We start from the raw sequence: 27,181 nt of genomic DNA on the forward strand, positions 1-27,181 counted from the left end.
TGATTACAGAGAAAGGTTACACTTATTCAAGTATCTTCTCTGTAGCAGAGCCATAGTAGGAAAAAGCATTTTGGGAAGTGAGGAGAACCGATAAGAAATGAAAATGCTCAGCATCTTCATCCTGCCATGCAACCAGAATGTGAAGGGAAGGTCAAAATCAGTGACCTGACAAAATCACTGAGCTGTATCAAGAAAAGTGGGTACACCAACTGGTGCAAGGCTATTGGTCTTCCCCAGCTTAGTTCAGTTGATATGGCTATGAATTTCTCTTTGCCTCAAGCCCTGGTTTATACAAAGTTGGGAAATGTTTTAGTCTAGTTTAAAAAAGAAATTTGAAATAAAACTGAACTATTCATTAAGCTAGATGACAGTATTTGCCACAACAGTCTAACAATCAGTATTTCATTTAATACACATTTGAACAATTCAATCAGTATTTTATGAGCAGGCCAATTTGAAAATAGGCAGCTGTTAGCTTTGTTTATTAACAAAAGTGTAACCGCATAGCAGACAATTTCATAGGAGTACAAACACTGGCTACTTTTACAAGAACAATTTGCTGATATGTGTATAGGGTCCACCTTGTTTGTATTTACTTCAGGTAACCAGGTATATACAATACCAGCATGTCTGTTATCAATTTTCTACCAAAACAAGAAAGAGGGAGCCTCTGTTCATAGGCACTACTTTATTAGCATCTTAACAAAATATTTGAGAAAATGACAGTAGGTAGGAACAATGTTCTCAGTAGAGTTCAGGTTTACAAGCATTTCTAGAAAACCATTTTGCTGTACTTACTGTGCTTTCACACACCAAAATTCTCTCTGAACCACATACTCATTGTGTATGTTGCTGGAAGCCACCTGCCATTTGAACTCAGTTTTCAAGCAGTGTGATTTCCATTGAACTTTATTACCTAGTATTTGTCCACTATGGGGGGGAGTGGAAGCTGATGGGGAAGGAAGGTAGTGGGGGGAGGGAAGAGAGAGGGAAGGACTAGGGTAGAACAAATGGGAAATACATTTAAAAGCGCAGGTAACTGACAGTAAAATATATGTTCTTTGGTTAGCAAGCAGAAAAAAAGGAAAGGACTTGCATACATGATAGATACGCACTAGCATTCTAAAGCAGAAGACAAGAATGTCAAGAGTGTATTCTTTCCCCACTGCCAGATGGAAGGGCTATTATTATAAATGAAAGGCAGCAGTAGTGGATGCCAGGCACTTTTGTTGTGTGCCAGATTCTGAAGTCCAGATGTAAGCAGGTTACCCCTGGGACAGGACAGGCTTCAGCTCCCGCAGCAGAACAGAACCAATCACAGTTTTCTCAGTGTTTATGATGAGCTGTGCTGTAGAGCTCTCCTTCAGCTCCACTGTGACTAGCATCAGTGACCCACTGTGCACAGTCTTAGCTGCAAACCTGGAGGGAAAAGGAAAAGAAAGAGAAAAGAGAAAAATCACTGAGGTGATTTTAAAATCTTAAGGTCAAAGACAGCTAATGTTTCTTTCTGCAAGAGTTAAATTAGCTCAAATATAATAAAATACTTCTAAATTCATAAATTCATTTCAGGGGATAAACCATAAAACCTCCCATAAATTCTTCAAACATAATTTATGTAAATATTTTTGCATTTTATAAGGGCAAAGAAGTATCATACAAAATATTGTATTTAGGAGTACAAACTAAATCTTATTTAAATAATTTTTAATGTAAATATTGATTCTTCAGTTCATCTACAATATTCATACACACTGACAACCTGACTACAGCTGTATAGAATTTTCAAAGGATTTTCATTAGTTGGTGCCCCAAAGACAATACAACTATGTTAAATGTAGTAGAACATATATAAAAAGCCAAACCATTGTACTTACTAAAATATGTCTCCTCCTGTAATCCCAGAAATTAATTCAAACTAAAAACCAGTCAAAATTATAAACATATGAAACAATCACTTTGAAATGACAGTAGCAGCAAGACAGTTATTCTGTGAATTTATCTCCAGAACCATAAAAATGTCGCCAATATTTTTAAACATTTTATAATTATTAAAAATCCTACAAAGGAAATAAAAAACTACTAACCAATCAGACAGACAAAAGTTAGGACTAATGCACCATTACTAAATTCCAAGACATGAAGAACGCACTAATTACAGGGAATTAAAAGCAAAACTAGCCTTTTAAGCACCACAATTGACTGAAAAGCCAGTTTAGGCACAATGAACTTCTGTCAATCCTGTTAATTCATTCTGTGTGCAGAGCCAGGCCCAAGAGACAGGAAGCAAGGATGGCAACAGCGTCCATCTTTCCATCTTCCACAAGGAGCACAACACGCTCTCCCCCTTCTTGGTTACTTCTCAACAACAAAGTTGCTGCACATGGGCTTTTGAAAACACTAACAAGTGTAGAGCAGGTCTGTGACCCCGTCTGACCCCACTTTGCAGGGCCAATCTCCCCTCCTCTTTCTGAATGACACGTGTCTGAATCAGAGCCATCTGCCTCAATTTGCGCAACATCTTCAGTCACAATAGGACCCAGTTAGCCCTGACAACAGCTCACAATACAGAAAAATCAAACTGCTGCGTTGACAGCACGCTATGGGCTATTCAAGAGCAAACCAACTGGTCAGTGTCTCCTGTCTGACAATCAGCATGGGCCTTGCAAAGCGCCTACCCAAGCCCTTGGGGATCTGTTTAATTACCATCAACATAAAGGAGGGAGTTTATCAGGAGATACTCAAAAAACTTCACTCCAGACTTAATTAAAATATTAGCCACTTAAGCAGGAAGCAGGTTCTTTTTAAACGAGAAGTAATTTCTGTCTTTTTTTTTTTCTTTTTAAACTAAGCATATCAAAATCTCATAACACATTATACTAATTAAGGAAACATGGGGCACTTTTCTAATGTCACCCATCATAGGTCAATCTATTTCTTTTGTCTGGATTACAGATACATTCAAAGACCTCTCTTTTTAATAGAAGGTTATAAAACAATATTACTAGTACAAAAATTACCTACTTAGCTAGTTATATCAATGATTTCATCTATTTATGCTGCAAGGTAGAAGATGACTATTTCTCTTGTTGACTTCGACAGGGGGATAATTATAGAAACAATAGTCTTATTAGTCACTTTATTTACTTAACAGTTGTGCCTTGGGACAACACAGAGGCAGATTATCTTTGAGTATGCACATAAATAGGTTGCTAGTTGGCACTCCTGCTGTGCTTCCTAGCCCCGAGGCTTGATTTCACCCTCTTTTATCAAAAGCTGAAAGTGATACAAAGTCATCGTTCTGGAAAAGCCAAGGTGGTCCAAAGCATGAGAGATGAGTTTTGTGCTGATATTTTTACATGTGAATTTGCAAAATCACTTAGGGGATCAATAGTACTTTTCCATAGCCCTGAACAAACCACATAAAATCAATAAAATGTGAGTTTGCATGTGGTTTGCAAGATGCAAAAGGCCTGATACTCAGGTAATTTTACACAAAGTGTTAATTCGCATAACTAGCAGCAGCTAATCAGCTTCTATCCATGGTCACCGATATGGCGTCTGGAATTGCTTGGTGAAGGAAGAATTGGACCACAACAGGAAGACTTATTTCACCACTAAAACTGCACATATAGAAGAGAACCACTCAGTGGGTTTACTGCTGCTTTTGAACTTTGAAAACCAAAATTTGTTCCTTAGAATAGGGAATATAATCTAGCTTCTAAGGAGAGTTATAAATACACTTGTATAATCTGTAAAACTGGATTCAGTTATAACAGGATGGAGCACTTGGCACTGGCAGTAAAACTGGTTTGTCAGTTATTTAGATGTTTTAAATACACTGTCATTGAAGGATTTAGTTAATAGCTGTTTTTTCAACTAAATACATGCTACTGCATTTATATACTAACTCTTACCATAAACCCTCAAGAATTTTCCAAAAGGTGTGTTGTTCTCAACTAAATACCTAGGGAAGCCTAGAAAGGCATGAAAAAAAATCTCTCAGCAGCAAAAAATTAATCACTAATAACATGTGTTCACTCTCAGTAAGAAACTTTCATTTTCTCCATGAGGTCAGTAATAATTTTTCACTTCGTAGGTTAGAATTTGAATTAAAAACAAACAAAAATCCCCAAACTAAACCAAAAAAGACAATAAACCAACATGAAATTTGGCTTTAAGAAGCCTTGAAAACTGCACTGTGATACATTTAAATCTAGGATGTATATTGATTGATTGTAGGTCCAAAAGAATGAATTTGTCCTGTGGACAACTCTAAACATAAGACATGTATTATGAGCATGGTTCTGTTGCAACAAAGGATCCATCTATAAATATAAAAAAATCCCAAACAAACAACAAAAAAACCCCAAAAAACCAAAGCAAATGAGAATGCGTCTGGAAAACAAATCCAAATATTTACTAATAGCTTCAAGATGGCTGTTTCTGCTATGATGCAGTATTTAATTCTGTGATAATATTGATTCTAAATCTGATTTTACATCATTAAAATATTCAGGAACGTTTGCAGCTGTTAGTATTTTTCCCATTTAAAAAAATCAAGACAGATTGGAACAAAAAATGTGAGAAATATTGCATATTCTGAACGTTTACAATTTTTTTTTTGAAAGGATGTTAAATATTCTGAGCATATGTGACATGCAAAAAAAGAGAAGGAGTTAATACATTATTTTTATATAAATGTACTACCTATCAGTAAATAGGGAAATATACATTAAGAAACAAATTCAGCACCAATAAAGTACTATATATTTTTAGAAAATAACTCAGTCTTTCAGGAGTTAAAAATAAAGCATACAGTCTCTGTGACTTCCAATGAAAATAAAATTTGTTCATGATAACCATAGAGAAAAATTTGATATATACTTGATATATAAAGAGAAAACACAGTGTCAGATACTAAAATGTGACAGCGTTTGCCAAACACTGACTTTGCAATGATGACTAGTCTGAATATAGACTGGGAGTAATTTTCTCTTTTTTTGTAGACAAAATATAGCTACTATAAGGAGATGCATTTTTTGCAGGAAAGGTTCTGAAAATTTCAGTGGCAGTGAATATACAGCAGCAGACTAACTCACTTAAAACCTGCTTGTTAAAATTCAACATTTGAGAAAGTAAATTTACACCTGAACACTCACTATCAGATTATGAATAAGTGCAAATTGGGATATTTACAGCAGAGCCGGGGTTCGTTACACATAATTCAACGGCATTAAAACACACTCTCTCCTGTCTTCCTCTTTGACTTTTTTATTCAAGCTAAATTTTCTTGTTTTTCTGTTCTACTGCTTACCACAAAGACTGACAATGGCCCATGGAGGTTAAAACTTTTTTTCCCTCCGCCCTTTCTTTAAATCTTGTACATGAAGCCTTCAATTACTGCCTGCTGAAGCAGACAGAATCCTATTAGTAAGGAAGACAATCAGAAGATGCAATGCCCTGCCCTAGCTGTAGAAAAATAATTAGTCCAAAGCTGACAAATGTGTAATCAAGTTACGCAATGAATATATTCAAAGGGGAAAAAAATACTGCTGTGAATTAGTCTTCAATTTGTAAATATAAGAATGAATAACTACAAAGGAGCTTCCAGCATGTCAACTAGACAACAAAGATCCTTATACTTTCAGTACTCTGAATCTTCGTATTGCTCTGCTATGTACAGATTTCACCTTATAAATATAACAACTCATCTAAAAATTGGCTACTTGTATTTATTTGCATTAAAAAAAATTACTTGTATTCATTCTCTGAGTAAGTCTTAGAAGGTGAAAAGGAAGTATTTGGGTATTAGTTCTGACCTGGGGATAGAGAGAGCTTAATACTAAAACTGTAAACACAAACATACCCACAAAAAGAAGGAACTTAATCTGGTGATTTTAACATTGGCTACTACTAATTTGATTTCTATTTACCTTAAAAATCATATTATTATAATGTGACTTTCTTTTTCCCTGCATATTTAATGCAATTTAATGCTACCTCTGAACAAATTGTTCAAAATACCTAATTCATTAAAATAATGTAATTATTTTCCAAAATTATCTATTTTTCCAGGGGGTATAAAATAACAAAATTGTAAAATAAACTGCAGTCAAATGTACATATTTTTACCATATTTATTTGTATTCCCAAAGTAGATTTTAAGTCTGTCCTCAGTTTCCAGCAAGCAGCTGCACTGTACCTCTAACAAAAATGCAGAAATGCAAGTCAGTAGTCTGAACTTACTGTCCAATACATAGCACTACTCCACATGTTCAAAAAGATGCTGCATGAACTTTTTATCATCTTCCAAATTTATTACTAGTTTAAAAATATCAGTATTTTTATATGTAGGTATTTATATCTCCTCCCTTAAACTTCAATGAGCTAAGAGCCTGAATCAAAATATTTGGTCCTCCCACCTTGAAAAGTCTAATTGCAATACTCGATCTATTTTGTTTTTTTGTATACTTCACTCTTTCTTTTTTTTTCCTATAGAATTGGACATTTAATATGATACATGCTTGAGAATTATACTCAGTCTATTTTTAAAACAGGCTATAAATTTTAATTTGCAGAAAAATTATTTAATTTCAAGAAAGTAGATTATTTTATAGAATGATATTAAAATATTAAATATTAAATGCTCAGAGATCTTTACAATCAAAGACAGTCTTCTGCTCAGTTAGTTCTTAAAGTGTTAAGCATTTTCTGTTTAAATAACTGGCTCAAAGGGTTCCTGTTTGTTTTTCAAAGAAAATGCTGCACATATTTATCACTTTATACCATTCAGATACAAAAGCAGTGCTGTCCTCTAGTGGAGAGCAAATAAGCCAGGCTAGAACAATCTGTTTTGATCAAGAGCATATCTAAAACGACTCACTCATATACTTTTAATGTTAAGACCAAATTTAATTTCCTAAAGTTATTTAAAAATCTTGCAATTTGCATATAAGCTCCTTAATATAATAATATATCTATGTGTTAAGGGCATTAAAATGATTCTGTGTGAAGGCATTCTCTTGATCAAGTATTTTACACCAGTTATTTAAAATTTTGATATGATAATAACACATGAAAATAGTATTAGTATACTCAGGGCCCTTTTGTTAGCAGAGAGAAAATTTCAAGGTTTTGGAACATTAGGATTTGATTAAGGATTTGATTAGGCTTGATTAAGGAATAATGGTAATAGGAAGAGTAGTATGAGGAACTACAGAATGAGTACTTTCATACTTATAAAATTCAGTTTTGTTTTCCTCTATTAATAAAAAAAATTAACCTAAGAATAGTTACTAAGCAGAAAGACTTCTAGTCCTGCCTGTTTAAAGAAATATAAATGGTTAGCCTAGCTGGGCTTTTTTTTTCTTTTTTTAAATAAAGAAAACAAAACCAAACCTCCCAAAACAGAAAGCTGGAATTACTTCCATCATAAAGCAAGAAAACATTAAGAGTTTAAAAGTCCTGCTTAAAATAAAAGGTGAAATAATGGTGGACATGGATATACTACTATTCCATTTAAAATTCTGTCTCCTACAGGTAAAGACTACCAGAAAAGCTGTTTTGCCTAGGTTATTTAGCTATCTAATTAATTTCTACTTGAGAGATTAGGAAGCAAAATCAAAGTTGCATGCCTGTTACAAGTTTATTTACACAGCTACCCACTGAAGTTTTCTAGAAGAGTAGATCAGGAAGACTGAGCCCCACAGCTAAAGAGCTAGAGAAGCAAAACAGTCTTAGGTAACTGCATCAAAGGAGGTACTTTGCAGGAGCAGAGGTTGGTTTCACTTTCTTGCAGCTGTCCAACAGGCTAACTGCTTAGTAAAAAACCTTAGAACAGGTGTGCTTGCACACAGAACAGAAAAGGCCTTAAAAAAAGTCTTTGTGGATTTATAGACCTGTTTATCAGCTACTGACAACATATACTCTGATTCAAGTAAATAACTATAAAGAATTTATATTTCTCAGGAACTTATACATGGTGTTTATCTTCAATAGATGCGTATTTTTGTTTCCAGCAGACATGCTGGAAGCTGATGCAGTTCTTAGGTTGTTATGCTAAGGTGATGGGGTCTGATTACTAACTTTCTGCCTTAGAATTCTTCTAAATTTAGTGCAAATTGGAAGATGACATACACAGAAATATTTTTCAGGTGGACCCCATTAGATGGAGTTTGGTTCAGTACAAATGTACCTACACAAACATGCCATGGCATACCTTTTCTCCCCACATTAAGTGTTGCTGGATTAAAAAGATGTGGGGAGGATAACTGATTACTAACCACGACATTCTCTGATAATCAAAATTGTCTGTAAACAAAACCCTCTTTCCTTTGAGAATCAGTCTGCCAATATAGTATAAATGGGACATGACAGGTTGCAAAATGATAAAAAGGGGTGAATATAACCAGACTGTCAAGCTGATGCATGGGGTGAGAAATAAAGGCTAGTGAAACACAGTTTGGATTTCTGTATTTTCTGGATTTTGAACATTTTATGCAAGTTTCTACATTTGGTACTATTGTTTTCATATTATTCAGAGTATGAATTCTCACCAATTGCAGTATGTCTACTGTCATAATAAATTATTTACACAGTATGTTTCTGACAATGTTTCTGATTTTGCTAAAGGGTAGCAATACAAGCCTCCACAAGACAGGTGGATGGTATTTTACATCTTGTTCAATAATTGCTTATTAAAGAAATCAGATAGTGAAGGGTACACTAAGCAATGTCGTACTGTCCACGCCAAGCTCTGAAGAAACTACCATATCTACATGGTTCAGTAAAGTGTCCTCAGAAATGTAGGTCTCAGAACTGCACAGTCACTGCATGCACTGCAGTGCTTGAGCTAGGTTAGACCTGCCCCAGCAATGAGCAGAAGTGCTGTTTAATGCTTCTTTGTTTAAAACTTAGCTTGCTTGCTGCTAATCCAGGTGTCCACTATGACACCACTAAGAGATGAGAATCCTCCCTCTGCAAGTCCTGGTCATGTCTAGGAAGAAGAGATAGCTGTTAGTATTGCCACTTTTTGTGACTGTAATGGAGAAAGACATTAAAATCCCTATCTTAGAATGTGAAATGGCTGTTCTGAACACTTTAGAGCTTCGTTGTTGAAAGAGATTTGATTTTCTCCAAACCCTCAGATTGTCCCATATTGGGTTGTTGAAATTATAGAATTGACCTTGTGAAATTTGAGGACTGAAATTAATGCTGTTGTGTGTCTCATAGGGCAAGACAATGGTTACAGCTGTCCTGATGAACTGCAGAACAAAGATACGTATATGACACCATGCTCACTTTCTAATACTGCTACTTCCTGTTTGCAATTGAGGATTCTTTCCAGAATACAACAGTAGCAACAAACTAGTGCAATGGATTATTAAATAAGTTGAGGTCGACTAAATTTCATTCTTCATTATCCACCCAAATAGCTTCAGAGTTTTATCTCACTGACTGATTGGGCGATGCACAGGTGGTCTTCATGAATGAAAACAGTGGAAAAGATGATCTATCTAGCACCACTTTTAGAGCCATAGTCATTGAATTAAGTAATATTCTGTAGTATGATGCATCCCATTTAGGAAATGCTTTGGGAAGTAGAAGGTAGAGAGGTAGGTAGTTGAAGATGGCCTGATTCTCCATCCCATTGCACATTATACTCTGATGTCATTAGAAGCACACAAGTATAAAACAAAATTAGAGCGAAGAAGTAAATCCAGCTTGTGATCTTTGCTTTGAACAGATTTTTCTGCCATATGCTGCTGCCAACACTTTAAAAGCTTTGCACCATATTTTTGTTGGTAGTGTGAAAAAACACCTTCTCTGTGTATTTCCATTACTTTTTTTCCTAAGCCAATTTAGCCTGAAACATCTCTCCTTCATGCACAGGGTCTTATGTAATAGTAGACAATATTTTGACACTTTCTAGAGGATTATGAGAGCATTCAAGTCTTTATAAGATTCAAGTCTGCAACTAGTCTTTTCATTCTATCACCATCTGTTATCTTTTGTTATAATCAAAGTGAAGCAGATGATGACTACCTATACTTGTAGTAGATGAAAATGAATAAAGGAGGAAGAGACCTGAGGAACTTTTAAAATATTTGTCTGAGAAGAATAAGCAACATGTTGAAAGTAACACTAGCATGGAGGGCATTTCTGGGTAAATAAGGCTTGTGTCAGTTAAATAGAATATGACTGAAAATCTTGAATAATGCCTTCAGGATTTCTTTGTTGTTGTTGTTGTATCTAAAGCAATGAATGTTACTGCCCAAGTAGAGACCGGGAGCTCAAGTGATGTTCTACAGAAGAATCAACTTTGAGGGAACAAATGTCCTCCATTACGTACCCTCTTATCTTGAAAATAGAACAATTCCTAATAGGCTTTCCCCACTGACAACAAACAGCAGACAGACTTCAACTGAAAAGTACTTGTTCCCTAAAGGTAGTTATTCAGAGTGATTTAATTCCCTGCAGGAACAAATAGTTTTCTTTCAGTGTCTTTGTCTTCAAACGGCGCCCTCACTTGTGGTCTGAACCAAAAGACAGAAGCTTGGTGCCTCAGCTGACTCTTTAAAATCACTTTATCAACATCAAGTAACAGTTTTTTGAACATTAAAAGAGCTGTGGATATTCCAACAATTATGCTAATCAGTCTTGTGAAAAAATATTTTAAGGAAAAAAAGAACTCTTCTTTCAGAAGTTTTAGTATTTAACAAAACACATTTCCAATTCAAGAAAATCTCTCTTTTGAAATGTATTTCACATTCTTGCTTCTAGAAGAAGCCTTTTAAAATTGAAATAATGTTTCCACTTATTAGCAAAAGCAAGAAAGATCAATACATAAAATAGCTAAACCCTATTAAGGACATGTAAATGCATTTCATGTTGTCCTACAAGGCCCTGTAATCTAAGCCCTTGAATAAACTCCATTGAAGATCAAGTAACTACTCTAAAGAAAGCAAAATAGTACAGCAAATTTACTTTTCAAATAATAAATATTTACCTGCACCTTTGTCTGCTGATATGTACGTCTGTATCTATAGGCTACCAAGTTAAAAATTTTTGCAAATATCATTTCAAACAAAAACCAGTTAGAAAAGACAGTTTAAAGCAGAATCAGCTATGTCAACTGGCATATTTGTTCTACATTCATTTAACAGTTAAATTATTACACTGTAATTAAATACACAAATTTAGTAGCCACATGGTAAAGAGAGAAAAGAAATGCATTTAAGAAAGTGTTGCTACATTACGATATGCTCAGATATATAGCTGATGCATTTGACATTTGTTTTCACTTATTTCATTTTTCTTTGGTGAGTGTATGCTACTCTGTTGATATTTATTTCAAGTATTTACTTTTGAATCTTCATTATATTTGCTCTAAGTGTTTTTACTTGGTGCAAAAATAAAATCCTAGTAGGGTTATTAATTTAAGGACCAGTAATTGGATTCCACCAGCACGACAACATCTTCAGCATGAATGTGAATACGTTTAGACTGAAAGAAACCATGAAACACACCTGTTCATGTCCATTAGATACTCTTGCACTTGTATTAAACTGTACCATTTCATTTTGAATGAGTATATTGCATTACTAGGCAATACAATTTTTTTGGCATTAGCCATCATTAGGCAGTAATATTCAAATTGGAGATGACCAACTAATAGGTTAATGTAATTTATGCTGCACAATGCAGAATGCCAGTTAAAAAGGAGTACTTATTTTTCTGTGTAAAAAGATTTCCAAGAAGTCAGCTGAAGTTGTCCTCACAGAACAGCATGATGAACTAAAAGGTTTTGGACGTAATTTTTTTTCTGCAATATCACTTGCAATAAAACAAGACAAATGACAACCCTATAAAAATTAGAAAATTTATTTTTAATATATTTTTATTGAATAAAAGGTGACTGTTTATTTTCTTATTCTGAAATTGTGCATCAAATAAAAGTCACAATTCTGGTACCCATGAGACTTCTGCCAGAAAAATTTGATTTTTCCTTCCTCTAATGACAGAGTTCATTTAATCCAAACATGTTTACCTTTTATGTATATATATATATATATATATATATATATATATATATATATATATATAAACAAACTACTTTGGTCATTTTTTCCAGCTTTTTGGAAGGATTATTATCTAATATCTATCTCAAATATTCATTCATGTGAATCTAGGATTTACTTTAATGACAAATCATTACTGTTTTAAAGATTAACAGGTTTATCACAGTGTCAATTAGGTAATGTTCCTGCTCAGTAAAATCTAGGTAGAATTATGACTACATAATATCTGTGAACTCCATTTACATATGGTGAAGCAAACAAAGGACTGTTTTCTAATTGATTATCAACTGCTGGGCATTTCTCAAAGGCCACTTAAATTGTTATAAACTATATGTTTTGCTTGATGGATTATTCTATAATCTATTTTATAACTATTCTGGCAGACTGAAAACATTGTATTTTGAATCTAAGAAATCAAAGAAGATTTCAGGATGTTCTGAAGCACTCTGAAGCACTTCAGCTTGTCCCAAACATGTCTTTAAGCACTGTCTCTGAAGAAGTGTACCCAACAGTAAGTGCATCTTCAATATATTTACTGTTGGTTATAGACTCTGTTGTGGAAAACTTCCCTTAAAAGAAACCAAAAGAGCAAAAGAAAACACCATCAAAGTAGAAACTTATCTACAACCAGGAAACGTGTGGCTGAGCTAGGAACTAGGCTATTATTTTAGGGAGCCTTTTTGAGACTCAGTCAACAAAACAATCCATGCCTATGCGGTAAGTCTCATGTGATAGATAGGGTAAAGATGGAGAGCACCTGTAGCAGCAAAGACTTCAGTCTCTCTTGATTGACACTCTCACCTAGTCTTTGAATTGATGTTGAGAACACAGGCTATACGGATCCCTCAGGGATGCAACAAATGAGGACTCTTTCATGGAGGATCAGGTGTCAACAGTGACAATCATTTCAGTGCAATTGCACTAGCTGTGCCATGTTTTTATGGTGAAACAGAATTTTATCATTAACCGTATCAAATACATAGGAAAATCCAGCTGGGTTAATGTTAATGCAATGCACTACAACTGCCCAGCAATGCAAAAGAGACTACATCCAACAATATCAGGTTATTAATCTTGTGTAGGCTGCAGAATTCTCACTCTTTCAAACAGCCATCTCAGTCAGCAAAATTTCAAACAAAAGATTGTTGTTTTCTTTAAAGGAAGATACTTTGCTTGTATGGAATAGCAAAATTCAGGGGACTAGAGATAATTCAGAATTTAGTGAATAGTTTTAGTATATGGTAAGGGAAATGTATTCATTTTTTTATTTCAAGACCAGGTTAATCTGTTTGTTCCTGCCACAAGTGAGAAGCCATACAGATTGACAGGACTAAATATTTTGAGTTAATCACATTAAAAGCTGTCATTAACCAACAATTGCACCAATTCCACTCACATTCTGTATCATAGTATTTGGATGAAATGGATTAATCTACAAGCAAAAACTGGAAATTTGACAGGGCCAATGACTTTCTTGGCAGGTAATTGTTTTTGTTTGCAGATATATATGTAGGAAAGTAAAAAAATAATATGGGAAAACAAGTTGCTCCTCATAGATGATAAAACTAGAGCAGGCTACTTACTATAGGAAACAGAAACAAAAGTTTAAGAATCCCCCAAAACCTTCTTGAAAGTACGGTGCTCTAAAAGGCTACCTCTTCCTTTTGAAACAAAACAAGGGACGGACAATTTCCTCTAACTGTGTTCAGTAAAGTCTAAACACTTCTATATACATTCAATTAATGAGCTGCAGAGTACTTAGTCTCAATTACTATCTGCTTAGTATTATATATTTCAGTATAATTTGGTAGCTTCTTCCTTAGAGTATAGGTAATAAAATTTTCTCTAATATTATCAAATGTTGATGAATTTTGAACTAACAAATTAATATTAAAAGATACTCGTACTTTAAATAACAATCTTACCTGTGTATGTTATCTTGACCGGAAGGAACTACACCCAGGTTAGCTGCTTTCACTACTCTCTCAATTATTACAAGTCTAGTAGAGTTCTGTGGAGCAACAGCTATTGTAGTAGATGTCTCATTCATTCCTGTCAGCATTCCTGAAACATTAAGTATTTAATTATGAATACAGTAAGATTTGCTTGTTTATTAAGCATTAAACCAAAATAGTAGACTCTAAACAAAAAAAACAAGGCATTAAAAGTTAGATAATTTATTGAGAAAACAACTTCATAGAACTCACATAATTACCTTACTTTAATGTCTTACTTGCAATGACCTTCTATCAGAAACAAATTAGTAATAGCTGAACAATGACATGTGTGATACTAATGCAACTGTGAAACCAAGGTAGTTTTTTTCTCATAAAAAGCTTAATTTAAAAGAAGAATGGAAACACAGAAATTAAATATTAAGTAAGACTGATTCGGAAAGGTCCAGCTTAAGTAAGAACAAAGATCCTTTATAATCTTTCAAACATACATTTAATTATAATTCCATATCCAATTGCTAAAAATTATCTTTAAATTCAGGTAGTAGTAATTGGTTCAATTTAGTTATTTAAGAGAAAGTCAGCACATTAGAAACTGGTGAATTCAGTTAGTATCCAGCTCTCTAAAATATCAACATAAACTATTTGAGTAAAATTATTTGAATATGACTACAAAATGGAACAGAAATGTAATTATATCCAAACATATGATGAAGAAAAAGTACAGAAGGATATGACATTCAAGGACATTTTAACAAAACTCACACTTTTCTATCAATATTCATTGTTTAGAAGAATGATTTGTTAGATGCTCACATTGATTAAAACACAACAGTAACTACAACGTAACACTGTGAGTGCCTTTTTACAGTATGTTCAGAAGCTGAAAATGCAGGCAAACAAAGGAGCACGGTACTTCAGGCAGAAATATGAAGCATCTGAAGCAACACTAACAATGAAAACAATGTAAAAGTCTCAAAAGGCCAATGTTTAGCTGCACATACAGCTCCAATCCAGAGGAAATAGTAGTACCAAGATGCTTGATAAGAACAATTTAAAAAATAAATCCAGCATTTTAATGCCCCGGAATGTGCTGCTGTCACAGAATAACAAATATGAAAGTAAAAATGGAACAGCTGATGAGTAAATAATAGGATATTTTGAAAGAGAACAAAAATTGGCATACAACTTTTATAACAATCAGATTTATCTTGAGTAGAACATTCTATTTCAAATTGTTTAACTATTAGGCAAAAGCTTTACAAACTACATACACAGACTAAGACTGCTTTTAAGCAGAGCATGGGGACTGACATAACACTGCTGAGAGATATGTGTACTTATTTAGGATTTAAACCTTCTCCATTAAGCTCTACTGAAGAGCAAATGCTGAATAAATGAATGCAACTATGTTTATGTTAAAAGCCTGTTTCCCGCAGCATGTAATTAAAGGAAATGTTGTACAAAGCCAGTACTTTTGTCAAGCTCCTGTAAATGGAAAGATGGATAGCACTCAGAGAAGTGAATGCATTGCTTCATATTTAACCTTAACACTCTTGTCATTAATGGTTTGTCTAACTTGTTCTATAAAAGACAAGGTACTGCTCCATTGAAGTAAAATTAAAAAAATCAACTAAACCATGCTTTTCAGAACAGAAGATTCATTATTGTCGACTAATGTATTGGCATAAAGCAAAGTAACATCCTATCAAGTAAGGCACACATTCAATCTGCTTTTTCACCCCCCTTTATTTTTAACTCATGCTGTTTTATTGTTATAGGCAATTTGTACCACTCAGCATGACAGTGTAAACTGAATCAAGATTAATTTACATGCAAAAGAACACTTAGGAGAGCAGCGTGGTAAGCAAATGTATTGTCTCGATTGCTGAGGTGGAAAAGAACCTGGAAATAAAAAAGGCTACTCTAATTAAGGAGCATCAAATATGATTGCTTGGGGTAGTCAATGGCCAGAAAATAGTAAATGTCCAACCATCTAAAGAATTAGCATCCTGCTTGTTAGGAAAACAAATTTTATATATACAATTTTAATAAAATTAGGTAAAGTATATGTTTACTTAACCAAGATTGGGTTTTGGTGTTGGCAAAACACCAAAACCCAATCTTGGTTTTTTTTTTAAATGTGATTCAGGTATACACTTCTAAAAAAAAAGTTGACAAAATTATTAAAAACATGTCTCTTGAGAGAAAAAAAAATCCTAAAGTAGTTTTAATTGCCTATTTTAAAAATGCCATCATAAAAATTCTGATTAATATTCAGCTATAACAGTCACATGACACATTTAATATTGCTTGAAACACAAGAATCCAAGAAAACTCTAGCCTGAGCACAAAGCAGGAACTAGTCTGGGTTAGCCACCTGATATGATGAAATAACTGTATGTATTTTAAATAATAAAAGAAGATTAAATTGGAAAAATTACAGTGATGGGTAACAAGGTATGCTAGCCAGCAAGACTAGTCCTATTCTGAACTGAGGGAAAGAGAGTTTTGCTACTGAATTTCAAGAACAACAGACAAGTTGAAATCTGGATACAGAGCTCCCAACAGTAAATGTTCCACTCATGCAGAATTCCTGCTATGGCAACTCGACTTTTCATGGGGATGCGATGTAAAACAGGGTTTAAAATTCTGAGTCCTAAAGGATCAGAAAACATACTTGAGCAAAAAGGTAAAGAATGTTTAATATTTTAATCTATTTTAATCCGCTCATTCCTAATTTTCAATCACAACAGCTACTAATTCAGCTGCTTTTCCAGGGAACTACTTCACCAGAGGATTCCGAGCTCAGGAAGAAAGGAAAGGGGAGATGGTGCAGCAAAGCTAAGCATATCATGCACAGCATGTGGACGAAAACAGCTTTTGAGGTTCTGCTGCTACCACCAGATAACCTTCACAGACATGAATATTCAATAACCTGTCTGCTCCTCTCTCTTTATGCCATCAGGAAGAAAATGGACATATACAAATGTAACAGACGATGTAAAACAGCAGAGTGTAATTGAATAAAGATGTGTAGCAATGAATTGTCTTCTACATAGCAGTATAATACCAGCTATTTTCTCTTTAGCGTTCTTATTAGGTTACACATGCAATTTAGATGTAAAAATCCTTAAAACCCATACATATTTTCATTTTCATTTCACTCCTTGCATTTCTAATATTCTCCTCAAACACTTCAGTATTTTTTACCTATCTGTTTTGGTAACAAATAAAACCAGGCATCTCCAGACACAGGACTTGAAACACATTCAAAACCAGCAAAACAAAGCAAACAAACATAAAAATAAAAAAAAAAAGAAGAAAAAGGAAAAAAAAAAGGAAAAGAGCATGACAAGTGAAAAACAAGTTATATAAATCAGATTCATTTGGAGAATACAAGTAAATTGAAGTTAAACACAAAATAGAATAGCATATACCAACTTCTAAATTGCCCTGCATTTATTATTGTAATTTGGATTTTTCATTTAGCAAGAACACAAAGTAATTCTTCCCATATGCTATCTGTTCCTAAAGCTTTGTAATAAATACTAATGCAAAATGTAGAATTGAGACCTCTGTTACAAAGAATATTCTGATACAGCTGATATCCATAAGAAAAAAGATGGAATAGGGAAGGTTTTTAAACCTGTAGTAAATTTGCCAGCCTGCAAAGTCCTGCATCAAAGAATGAATTCAGGAAGACAGAGCAAGCGATACAGAAATGCCAAGAGACCTTCATGGATTTACAAATACTTCATATAAACAAATTTTCAAATAGCTTTATTCAGAGTAGCCTTTCTGCTCTATTAAACATAGCAAACAGCTGCCAGATTTATTCAGACAAATAATCAACAACCATAGAAGTAAAATGGCAGAAGAAAAAGGAATTTTGGCAACAACTCCACAGAGGACCACAGCTATTCTCCAAGTACACTTCTTCTATGTGCTCATGGTTCTGTATGGCCAGTCAGGAGGAAAAAAAGCCCTCAGTCACAGTAAAGCATACAAAAACTCTATCAGAATACCACAAAGCAAGCAAACATAAAAACAGGGAGGGAAGAAGCACCGTAACCTGCCTTCTTTTCACTACAACCTCAGCTACAATTTTTAGAAGGGAACAGTTTAAAATAAATGTACCACAGCCTTGTTCAATCACTCACCTTGGTTTGCTGAGCAGGTATAAAGCAGAGAGGCAGGCTTTAGCCAGCAAAGGGTAAGAACAGCAAATAAGTATCAATTGGTTATGAAAACAAAGCACAATCCTAACTTTTCACTGCAGCCATAAGCTTAACTGCAAATTATCTAGACAGTATTTAAACTACTTTCTTAATAATTCAATAACACAAAAGCAAGAAATGCTCAAAGGCAATAACTAATAATACATAACATTACTCGTTGGTGTTCTTGACTGCTTGATGGATATACTGAGTTTCTGAGCCTTACACAGCAATGAGACAGGATCCCATGGGCATATTCTCATCTCAATGTGAAGAGACATACACATGTAAATCCCCATACATTGAGATATATGAGTAAACACTACTACATTTGAGTGCATCCAAAATGTAACCACTTATATTTTAAAATATCCAAGAATCATATCCAAATTAAGGACAGCAGTATTGACTATTCCATTTAACATATGGTTAGGTCAAACCTAAGCACAATTTTAGGTAAAACCTAAGCACAGTGTTTTGAATAAAATATTCAAGTCACTAAAAGCTCTTATGGGGGTTTGTGTCTGGATTAGTATAAGAGACTTAAATTCTTAAATACTTAAATACTAGAACACAGTATTAGTAGAATGCAGAAGTATAAAAAACAGTGTTCCAACATGAGTAGTTTTTATATATGAAGTGTTTGAAAGTGAAAAGATTAAAACAATCTTCAAAGTAGCTAAGGAACAGGTACATTAACAGTATTGAAAATTAGTATTGGAATAAAGAATAGTAAAGCCCGATGCAATACCAATGTATAAATGGTTCATTTCCTTGAGCTGGCATCACAAGTTTCTGTTTTTCTGCTGGTAGGAAAGGCATTCACACTTCATGATGAGAAGCCAAAAGTCTTTGAGCCGAAAGACTGTTTTAGGGTAAAGTGTGGGCTTTGATCCTTTAAAGTCTGCATCATATCATGGCACATCCTTCTCAAGATACTTTTAAACTACTAGTCAGAGTGAATACTAACAGTCTCAACCACCTACAACTGGAAGCACTTTCTGTATGCTCAGAAATTGAAAGGCATGCAGCTCTCTTCCCAAGTAAATTTACTGAAGCTGCTGAAGTATTTCTCACCTTGCTCCTTCTTAAAATCTTTCTCTGACATAGTGACAGGCAGAAGCAGTTCTCCAACAGGGGGTTGAATGTTAACATTGAAGTGATCATCCTTTGTGCTAGAAAAGAGAAATTACAGAGAATCAACCAAGTTCTTCAACACTGATTAATAAACACACATATATCAGTTTCAAATTTTCTGTAAAATCATGAAAAAGTATAAGAACTACCTGTACGATTTCTAACTTATAAATTTGAAAGCTAACTTCTTACATTAGTAAAGCCGATCCATTTTTCTCCTGTACAAATGTGGCAGGCATAGTCTTGCATTTCTGAAAATGTAACTTTTATTCAAATCAATGTTTTTTTGTGATCTACAAAGCATCACACTCCATCTAAATGCTTGCAAAGGACAAATTATTGTGCATTTCTCAAATCCTTTGAGAGAACTGTTATGCATTCTGTCATCAGCTACAGCTGTTCTAGAAATAGGGGTAAGCATAGAAAATATGTGATTTCAGACAAAAGGACGATATTGTCTGGGAAAAAACCCAGAAACAAGCCAAACAATAAATACATTAGTAAAGGAGAAATATTTTTGATAACTTCAGTTTTACAGTATTTGGTATATTTAAACAAAATCACAGAGCATACTGGTTAATGTAAAAGCATGCTGGAAAACTGCAGAACATTTGTTAAATGGCAGAGTTAAAAAATACTATCACTAGAAACACGATACTATCAAATGTTACACATTTCTCCTTAACAAATAAATATCATACAGTGAACTTCCTCTCCCTATCCATTCAATTCCCTATTTTCCAATTATTTTGTCTGAGACTTCAAATCTACAGGAACTCAAGATACATTCACCCTGCTATGTTTCATTGACTAACTGTACCATAAGGGATTTGCCTAGCAATTCAGGATCAGTACATCCAGTCAGAATCTCTGTTAATTCTTTAAGGCCTGAGAAATTTTTAGAAAAGAACACTTTCCTTTTTTTTTCTGGTGTACCAAATAGTCAATATATATTGATTGGTGATATGCCTCAGATATCTTACTTAAATATAATGATACAATCATTAGAATGGAAAATACATTTCATCCATTAACACCCATGCTATTCAAATTAACCTAAAATATGTGCTACTGATATTTTATAACTCTGCAACTTCAAAGTTCTGAAACAAGATAGACTAATGGAAAGCAAACACCACTACAGATCAATAATATAGAAAACACACGTCTCCCTCCTAAAGATGCAGGACAAGCCACCTGAAAACAGAGAGGCATTTTACAGTCCTTCTGCTCACAATTCTAATACTTACTGTAATTACCCATTTACAAAAGGAAATGCTTAGGAACTAGTACATTCTTATTTTCTAGCTTCCGATGTGTTATAGTTATGCTTATGAGTGCAGTCTCAAGTATGATCTGTTCAAATAAAATGGGACATTTATACTAACTTCTCTGAGAACTGCTATTTAGTACACATACAGGGGAACAATCCCTTCAAACTCCCAGTACTTCCTTTATAAAAAATCAGTTATTAAGTGCCGCTTTTAAAAGCTAACAAATTCAAACTTTTTTCCCCCTGTACTAATTTCCTCCCCTGTACTACCTTAAATGCCATCTGTCTTGAAAGTCATTATTATAATAAAAGAGCAGGGATTGTTTGATTATCTAGCCCGATTAAGTGCACAGTAAAATAAGCAAGAACTATTTTTTCTTTAATTTTTCTTTTGAAAAGTGATTAAGAACTCAATCATCTTAAGAGCTGATGGAAGGGTCTTTAATCAACTGCCTCATTAATCTTTTGCTATTCATACGTACTACTTGGACTATAAGACTAACACTTTCAACAATACCTTCATTGACACTCTTCAACTGATTGTTCAACCAATCTTATGATTCATATTTAAGCAAGATGTACTCTATATAATTCGGCATGAAACAGATAAACCATTTTGTGTACAATGATTTATGTCCCCCATTGACTGGAGAGATGCCATTTGTACATAAACTTGACTTATAACATCAATTATTAGATTGCTTTAATGCTTATAACAATATTTCCACAACAAGAAGGAATAAAAGCATGAGTACCGCTTGGATTTTTTATGTCCATAACTGCTCAAGAAGACCACTTGACACCTCTGCTGTTAACAAACATGCCACTTCCATTTCCTCTATTGAATAAATAGCTAATATATATTCTTTGATAAAACTTGAACTCTCCATAGCCTACAAACAGAAATTCTGATTGCTATTTGTTCTTCAAAACCACTTTGTTCTTAATTTCACTTTAGTCAGCATCTGAGTTACTTTGCACTACTTTAATTCCAGTGTGCTACAGTAAATTTCTTTCTCATCTACAGAAAATCATCCTTTCTTATAGGTTCTCTTTATCAGACACTTCACAGATTAAATATACAGCTTTTGTTTGTTGATCTGCATCTCTTTTATTACATCTTTATATTAGAGAGCTCATAATATTTAATTTAACAAAAGTTACTTCATAATTCCATAGAACCACAACATGAAGGGGCATTAGAAATCACCTGATTCTACCTCCTGCTTAAGCGAGGGTCACCTTAGCTCACTTTGTTCATGGTCTTGTCCATTTGAGCTCTGAGTATCTCCAAAGATGGAGATTTTATCAGATATCTAATGAAGAAATTTGCGAATAAAATTGAGGCTTCAAATACAAATACTTAACTTCCCCCAATACCTAGTGAACTAAATTTCAGTGTATTTAACTTATTCATTTATATTTTCAAGAATCTCATTAATATAATGATGTTTATACAAAAAATTACATTCACTTATAAAAATCTACTGGACAACTGGTTCAAGCTGCACTGAAGCATCTCTCAGGTGGTGTTGCTTTAACTTTTCTGAAAGATCAAGGTGAAGCAGCTTACCAGAAAAAATACCCAAAGTTTCCCAGGGCAACAGAATGTGGTTTTTGATTTCAAAAATTAAACACAGTGTTTTCTGGTATTAGCATGTGCAATAAATTAGTAAGTTACAGCCTTAGAGGAACATGAATACTTAATGAAAAGTTCTTAGAGGTAAGCTTTAAAAGGATCAAACAGTTGGGGATGTCTGATAACAGTACCTTTCCAAGAGCAGCTTGCAAAATCTGTTATGTATTTAATTGTGAACTTATGGGCAAATGATATTACACATTGTTACTCTTACTGACTCCTTAAAAACTGCTAAACTGTACATATTATATTTTTAAAAGACTAACATCACTTTCATGACTCAATTGCAAGTATCACATGAATTTATCTTCTGATGCACACATCAGGATGAACAAAAGAGAGACAAAGACAATAATGCTCCCACAGGAACAAAGGGAGACTTACTAGCTCCACGATAACTGACACTGCAAGACTAAGATTCAGCCCTTCAGAAGATGCACAGTTTAAAGATTTATGCACATGTCTATAGCTAGCACTTGCCATTTGAAACTCTTGGCTATTCCTTCTCTCCTCTCAGTTTAGTTGCTTTTCTTTTAAAGAATTGGCTTTGAAGGGCTCCTGGTAAAGAAGTTGTCTACCATAACAAAAAACTTTAAAACAGTGATGGCAAAATCTTCTTTAAAACTGAAGTAAATAATGCTAACACTTGCAATGACTTCTTTTAAAATTCCACAATAGCAGTGGTTAAAGTTTTAACTTCCAAGGCTTTTAATAAATTAGTATTCTAATAAGACTGGGAATATTCTTCTTGCTCTTTATACTATCCTTTTTTGTTTCACTCCTAGAAGCAGCTTGTCCCAGAATATATCTTTCCCAAACCAGCTTACTGTTTTTGTCTTGTATTCACAAAAATCTCCACACATGTTAAAAAAAAGAACATGAGAGGAAAAGCAACACTAAGAGAGAATTAATTTCCCGCAAATTAATTCTCTAGAAAAGTATAGGGGACTTGACTTCTAGTCTTGCTGAAGAAAGGAAAGGACTGCATCCTGCTTTTGCATGAGAAAAAGGCCAAAGCAATACAACAAATGAAAGCAGTTGTTCATGTCCAGCCTTGTTTTTTCCAGGTCAGTTATTTATCTTGGCATAATTGTGTTCTGGAATAGGGCCAACTGACTACTTTAGAGTAATGAAATAAAGAGAAGAGTACCAGATTGCTTGTCTTACATTTATAAGCAACTTGGTGATCTGCTGACAAAGCACTAGGGAAGGAAACAGCAAGAAAAAAGTGAAAATGCAAGTGACAGTGATGTGAAGAAAATCCTGCATCTCTAACATAAGCTTTTAATATATTCCATAACATATTCCACTACATAATTTTAATCAGATGCTTTTGTGGAAGCATCTACACCTGAATGCATGCTTGCACTCAACAGAAATACTGACTGCTACCCAACCAACCCTCTTCATTTACTTGCTTTGCAGGTAGAAGTTCTGCTTGGGAAGATTTCTACATCAACACAGAGTGAAGTGAGCAAATTTCATGCTGCAAAAAATCTCTTCCATTGAAAATAAAATTCAGAGCAAAAGCTTCTAAAATAAGATGAAACCTGCAGAGAACAGACTGAACAAAGTTTTAAAATCTCATTCACAGAATATACTTCTTTTAAGAAATTGCTAGATTCTTTCTGCTACACCAAACTCTTCTGGAGTAATCAGCAAAATGTTTTCTTTATATAGTACAGGACAGACGAAATGAACAGACATACAAGAGTATGTATTCTCCTCATTAGAAGGAGCGGGTCCTTCTGATGACACTGGGACACTAAAAAAGGCCAATATAAGGTAACCAGCTAAAAACCTCTGTCATGTCACACAATTTTCCAATTACCTAATTATTTTGAAAAAGAATGAAAGGCACAAAAGCCGTTGCTTTCATTTGATTTTTCTTCTTGGGAGCTCTGGTTGTGTTTTTTTGCATTTAAACCTTGAGAAAACTAGGGAGAGGAAATGCAAAGTCAAAACTAGGGAGAGAGATGCATGGCATGGACATCTCCCCTACACCAAACAGCTTCAAAGAAAGCTAAACAACTCCCTGCGTACTTTTCAAAAGAACAGAAAAAAGAAGAGAACCAGGCTCTCAATAACTTGATTTTATCTTTAAAGCTGTGGTTCTTTTATGGTTTTGGGAACAACTAAGGTAATTTGGAAAGAGAGGAGGAAAAGAATAAGAAAGAAAACATAAAGATAAGCTTTCAATGTTATAAAAAGGACATCTCCTCTTCACCTTTAGTTTTTCATCATGCCTACAAGAAATTGGAGATTTGCCTACTGAGTTATACAAACACAGACAGAAATTCATAATGCTAAATACACATACAAAAATAGAGTAAGGGCATGTAAGGGCTATAACTCTCTGTCTCTATAACCTTCCCTGTCTTTCATCTCAAGGGATTCAAATATTTTCATTACAAGGATACATGGGCAAAATTCTGACATAGCAAAGCTCCCATATATTTGTTCAGACATCTCAAAAAACTAGTAAGCTGAGAGAAAGACTTGAGAATATCTGAAAAGCAGAGACATGTAAGACAATAAAGATAACACAAGTGGTAGGATTGTTGACATGGTGAACACTAGGAGCTCAAGGATTCAACAAAAACCACACTAACATGGAAATCTTTAACATCTGACATGGGGAAAAAAGGAAGTAATTCCACTGTCAGTGGAGTATTGCAGATAGTCTGTTATATCAAGAATCCATTCCAACCTTTTCTCTGCTCAACTGATGCCTACCTGCTTAGCTAAGGCTCAGGTCTCTTACTTGGATGGTGAATATACTAAACTTTAAGTAGAATTCAACAAGGTAGCAACCTACCTTGCATATGAGTTAGCCAATAACAAATTGCTCTAAACTCCTAAGCTGTGTATATCCTGCTTGCAAAATGAGAACAAAGTAACACAAAAACAAAGAGTAACATTCAAAAAATCTTTTAAAAGGCTGAGTCCCTCCATTTATTCCTCTTTAACTTTCTGCTTGAGAGGCATTATCATGCAGAACACCAGTGTGGCTGAAATAGCTGCCTCTGGAAGGAGGTGGCGTAAGAAAAATAACAATGAAGAGATGTTCTCCTCACAAGTACATGCTGTGAACATCCTAATATACATTCTAAATAAATGCATTAGGCACAGTTTTCAAGTTGAGGCATTTCACCCCACTTTAATTAGATGTGTGATCTTGGTAAGGTTTGCTTACCAAAAATAGTATTTGAGCAGGTCTTTCAAAGCTCGTTCCTTCAAACCTCTATATTGCAGTTTCTCCTTTATTGTCCTTGACTTGTACAACAAATTCAGAAAAAGATCTAAATATTTTATGACTCATGTTAGTTTTTTTCTTTATACAGTTTGTATTTATTGAACCACCAGTACAACAGCACATCCCTAAGCTGAAGGGTAGTGTTTGCTATGCAAAACACACAGTCCATGATTGGCATCTAAGACCAATTGATCTACCCATTACCACTATGTCCCTACCCCCACAAGCTTTACTACAAAGCTATTGATTTAAACACTGCCGATCGGTTTCCATTTTCTGATTTTGGGCAGGCCAATTAAGAAAGTGAGTAATTGTGATTACACTGCTTCAGGATCAATTACATTTGATGCAAGATAAAGTGCTCCTCTTAGAACAACGTAAAGAAAATTCTTATGATCAGGAACACTTTACTGCTGAATATACTTCTAGCAAAAATGTAAAATAACTGACAACATCTTTCATAGAGATATGTTAATAGGAAATACGAGAATATAGACACCTTTGTGTGCACATTATTTCAACATTTTGACAAACTTCTAGAAGTCATTCCTTCTTTTGGATAAAAGCTTTTTGAAAAGTACAGTAAGTTACAGAGCCTGCAGCTGAGTTCTTTGAGACATTGCTCCCAAAACATCACACTGCACAGTTTCTTCAGTGATACTGAAGATCAGTAGGATTTTGAACAAAATAAGTTTTCAGTGTAAAATAGCAAATTTAATGCAAATAATGTTTTACCTATTTTTATACTATTTTCTAGGAACTAACAGCAAAGAAACAAGACCCTATCAATTAGTAAAGGAACAAAGCAAGCAATTCCTATTCTTAATTTAATTTTAAACTTAGCTTGAGCGCTTTTGTCATTGGACTCACATTGTCTAAATCATTAAAATGAATACACCACTGAGGTCTGAGGCAAATCTATTTACAGTGATGTTACTCATAGTCTGCTTGGTGTTCAGGAATATTGATCTGTCTTGTTTGTCTAATAGGAAAATAATAAACAATTACTAGGCAATGTTGGAGAAAGTAATCAGTTTTTATATATCACTAATACAGCAGACCTCCCAAAACATAAAGGTGATGATCTGCATAAAATCAATGTGTTATGCTACATTGCTTATCCTCATCACTGCTAAGATTCTTAGCAATAAATGGTGTAAGTTAAAAATCAAATCATTGGCAGACTGAAATGACGTACTTGAAAGAAAAATATCTGCTTTATTTTAAAAATAATATTTCTGCTTGATAAACTATCAAGAAGATACTATTTTATAAAATTCAAAATTTATTTAGATAAAGAGAGTCAGAGTCTATGATTTTGAAGCAATTTTGAAACTGCACTGCCTAAAAGGGAAGCTCCTTCCCAAACAAACATCAGGCAACAGTTCAAAGCTGTTTCCAAATTCCAGTAGACAGCAAACAGACCAGCTATAACAGCATGACGTGCATAAACTATATGCTGCAGAGATTTTGCTGGAAGTACAAATATGTGTAAACTGACTATGCAGGAGCATCTACTGTACAAGGAAAAGTTTGAGAAATGGAAAGAAAAAATCCAATAGAAAAATCTCCTTGCCCCCAGAACAAGAAATGTTATTTTAGCAGTGGTACTTTAGGAATC

The 27,181-nt window shown here is 34.2% G+C and overlaps 1 protein-coding gene across 4 annotated transcripts in view; it reads right to left on the reverse strand.

Moving 5' to 3' along the window:
• Window positions 1-673: 673 nt before the first annotated feature.
• The window catches only part of AP3B1 (adaptor related protein complex 3 subunit beta 1), a 152,124-nt gene continuing 125,616 nt past the window's right edge, over window positions 674-27,181 (reverse strand). For 3 of the 4 annotated variants that reach the window (XM_054652874.2, XM_077171253.1, XM_054652873.2), the window contains exons 25-27: window positions 19,333-19,430; window positions 14,006-14,144; window positions 674-1,419 (exon numbers count right to left, since the gene is read on the reverse strand). In XM_054652874.2, coding sequence (XP_054508849.2) covers window positions 1,266-1,419; window positions 14,006-14,144; window positions 19,333-19,430 — 391 coding nt within the window. In that variant the 3' untranslated portion in view covers window positions 674-1,265. Of the gene's footprint in view, window positions 1,420-14,005; window positions 14,145-18,198; window positions 18,236-19,332; window positions 19,431-27,181 lie in introns of all 4 variants that reach the window. The other variant, XR_013179791.1, reaches the window with a different exon arrangement.

Source organism: Agelaius phoeniceus, chromosome Z, assembly GCF_051311805.1.
Source record: "Agelaius phoeniceus isolate bAgePho1 chromosome Z, bAgePho1.hap1, whole genome shotgun sequence".
Classification (NCBI taxonomy): domain Eukaryota; kingdom Metazoa; phylum Chordata; class Aves; order Passeriformes; family Icteridae; genus Agelaius; species Agelaius phoeniceus.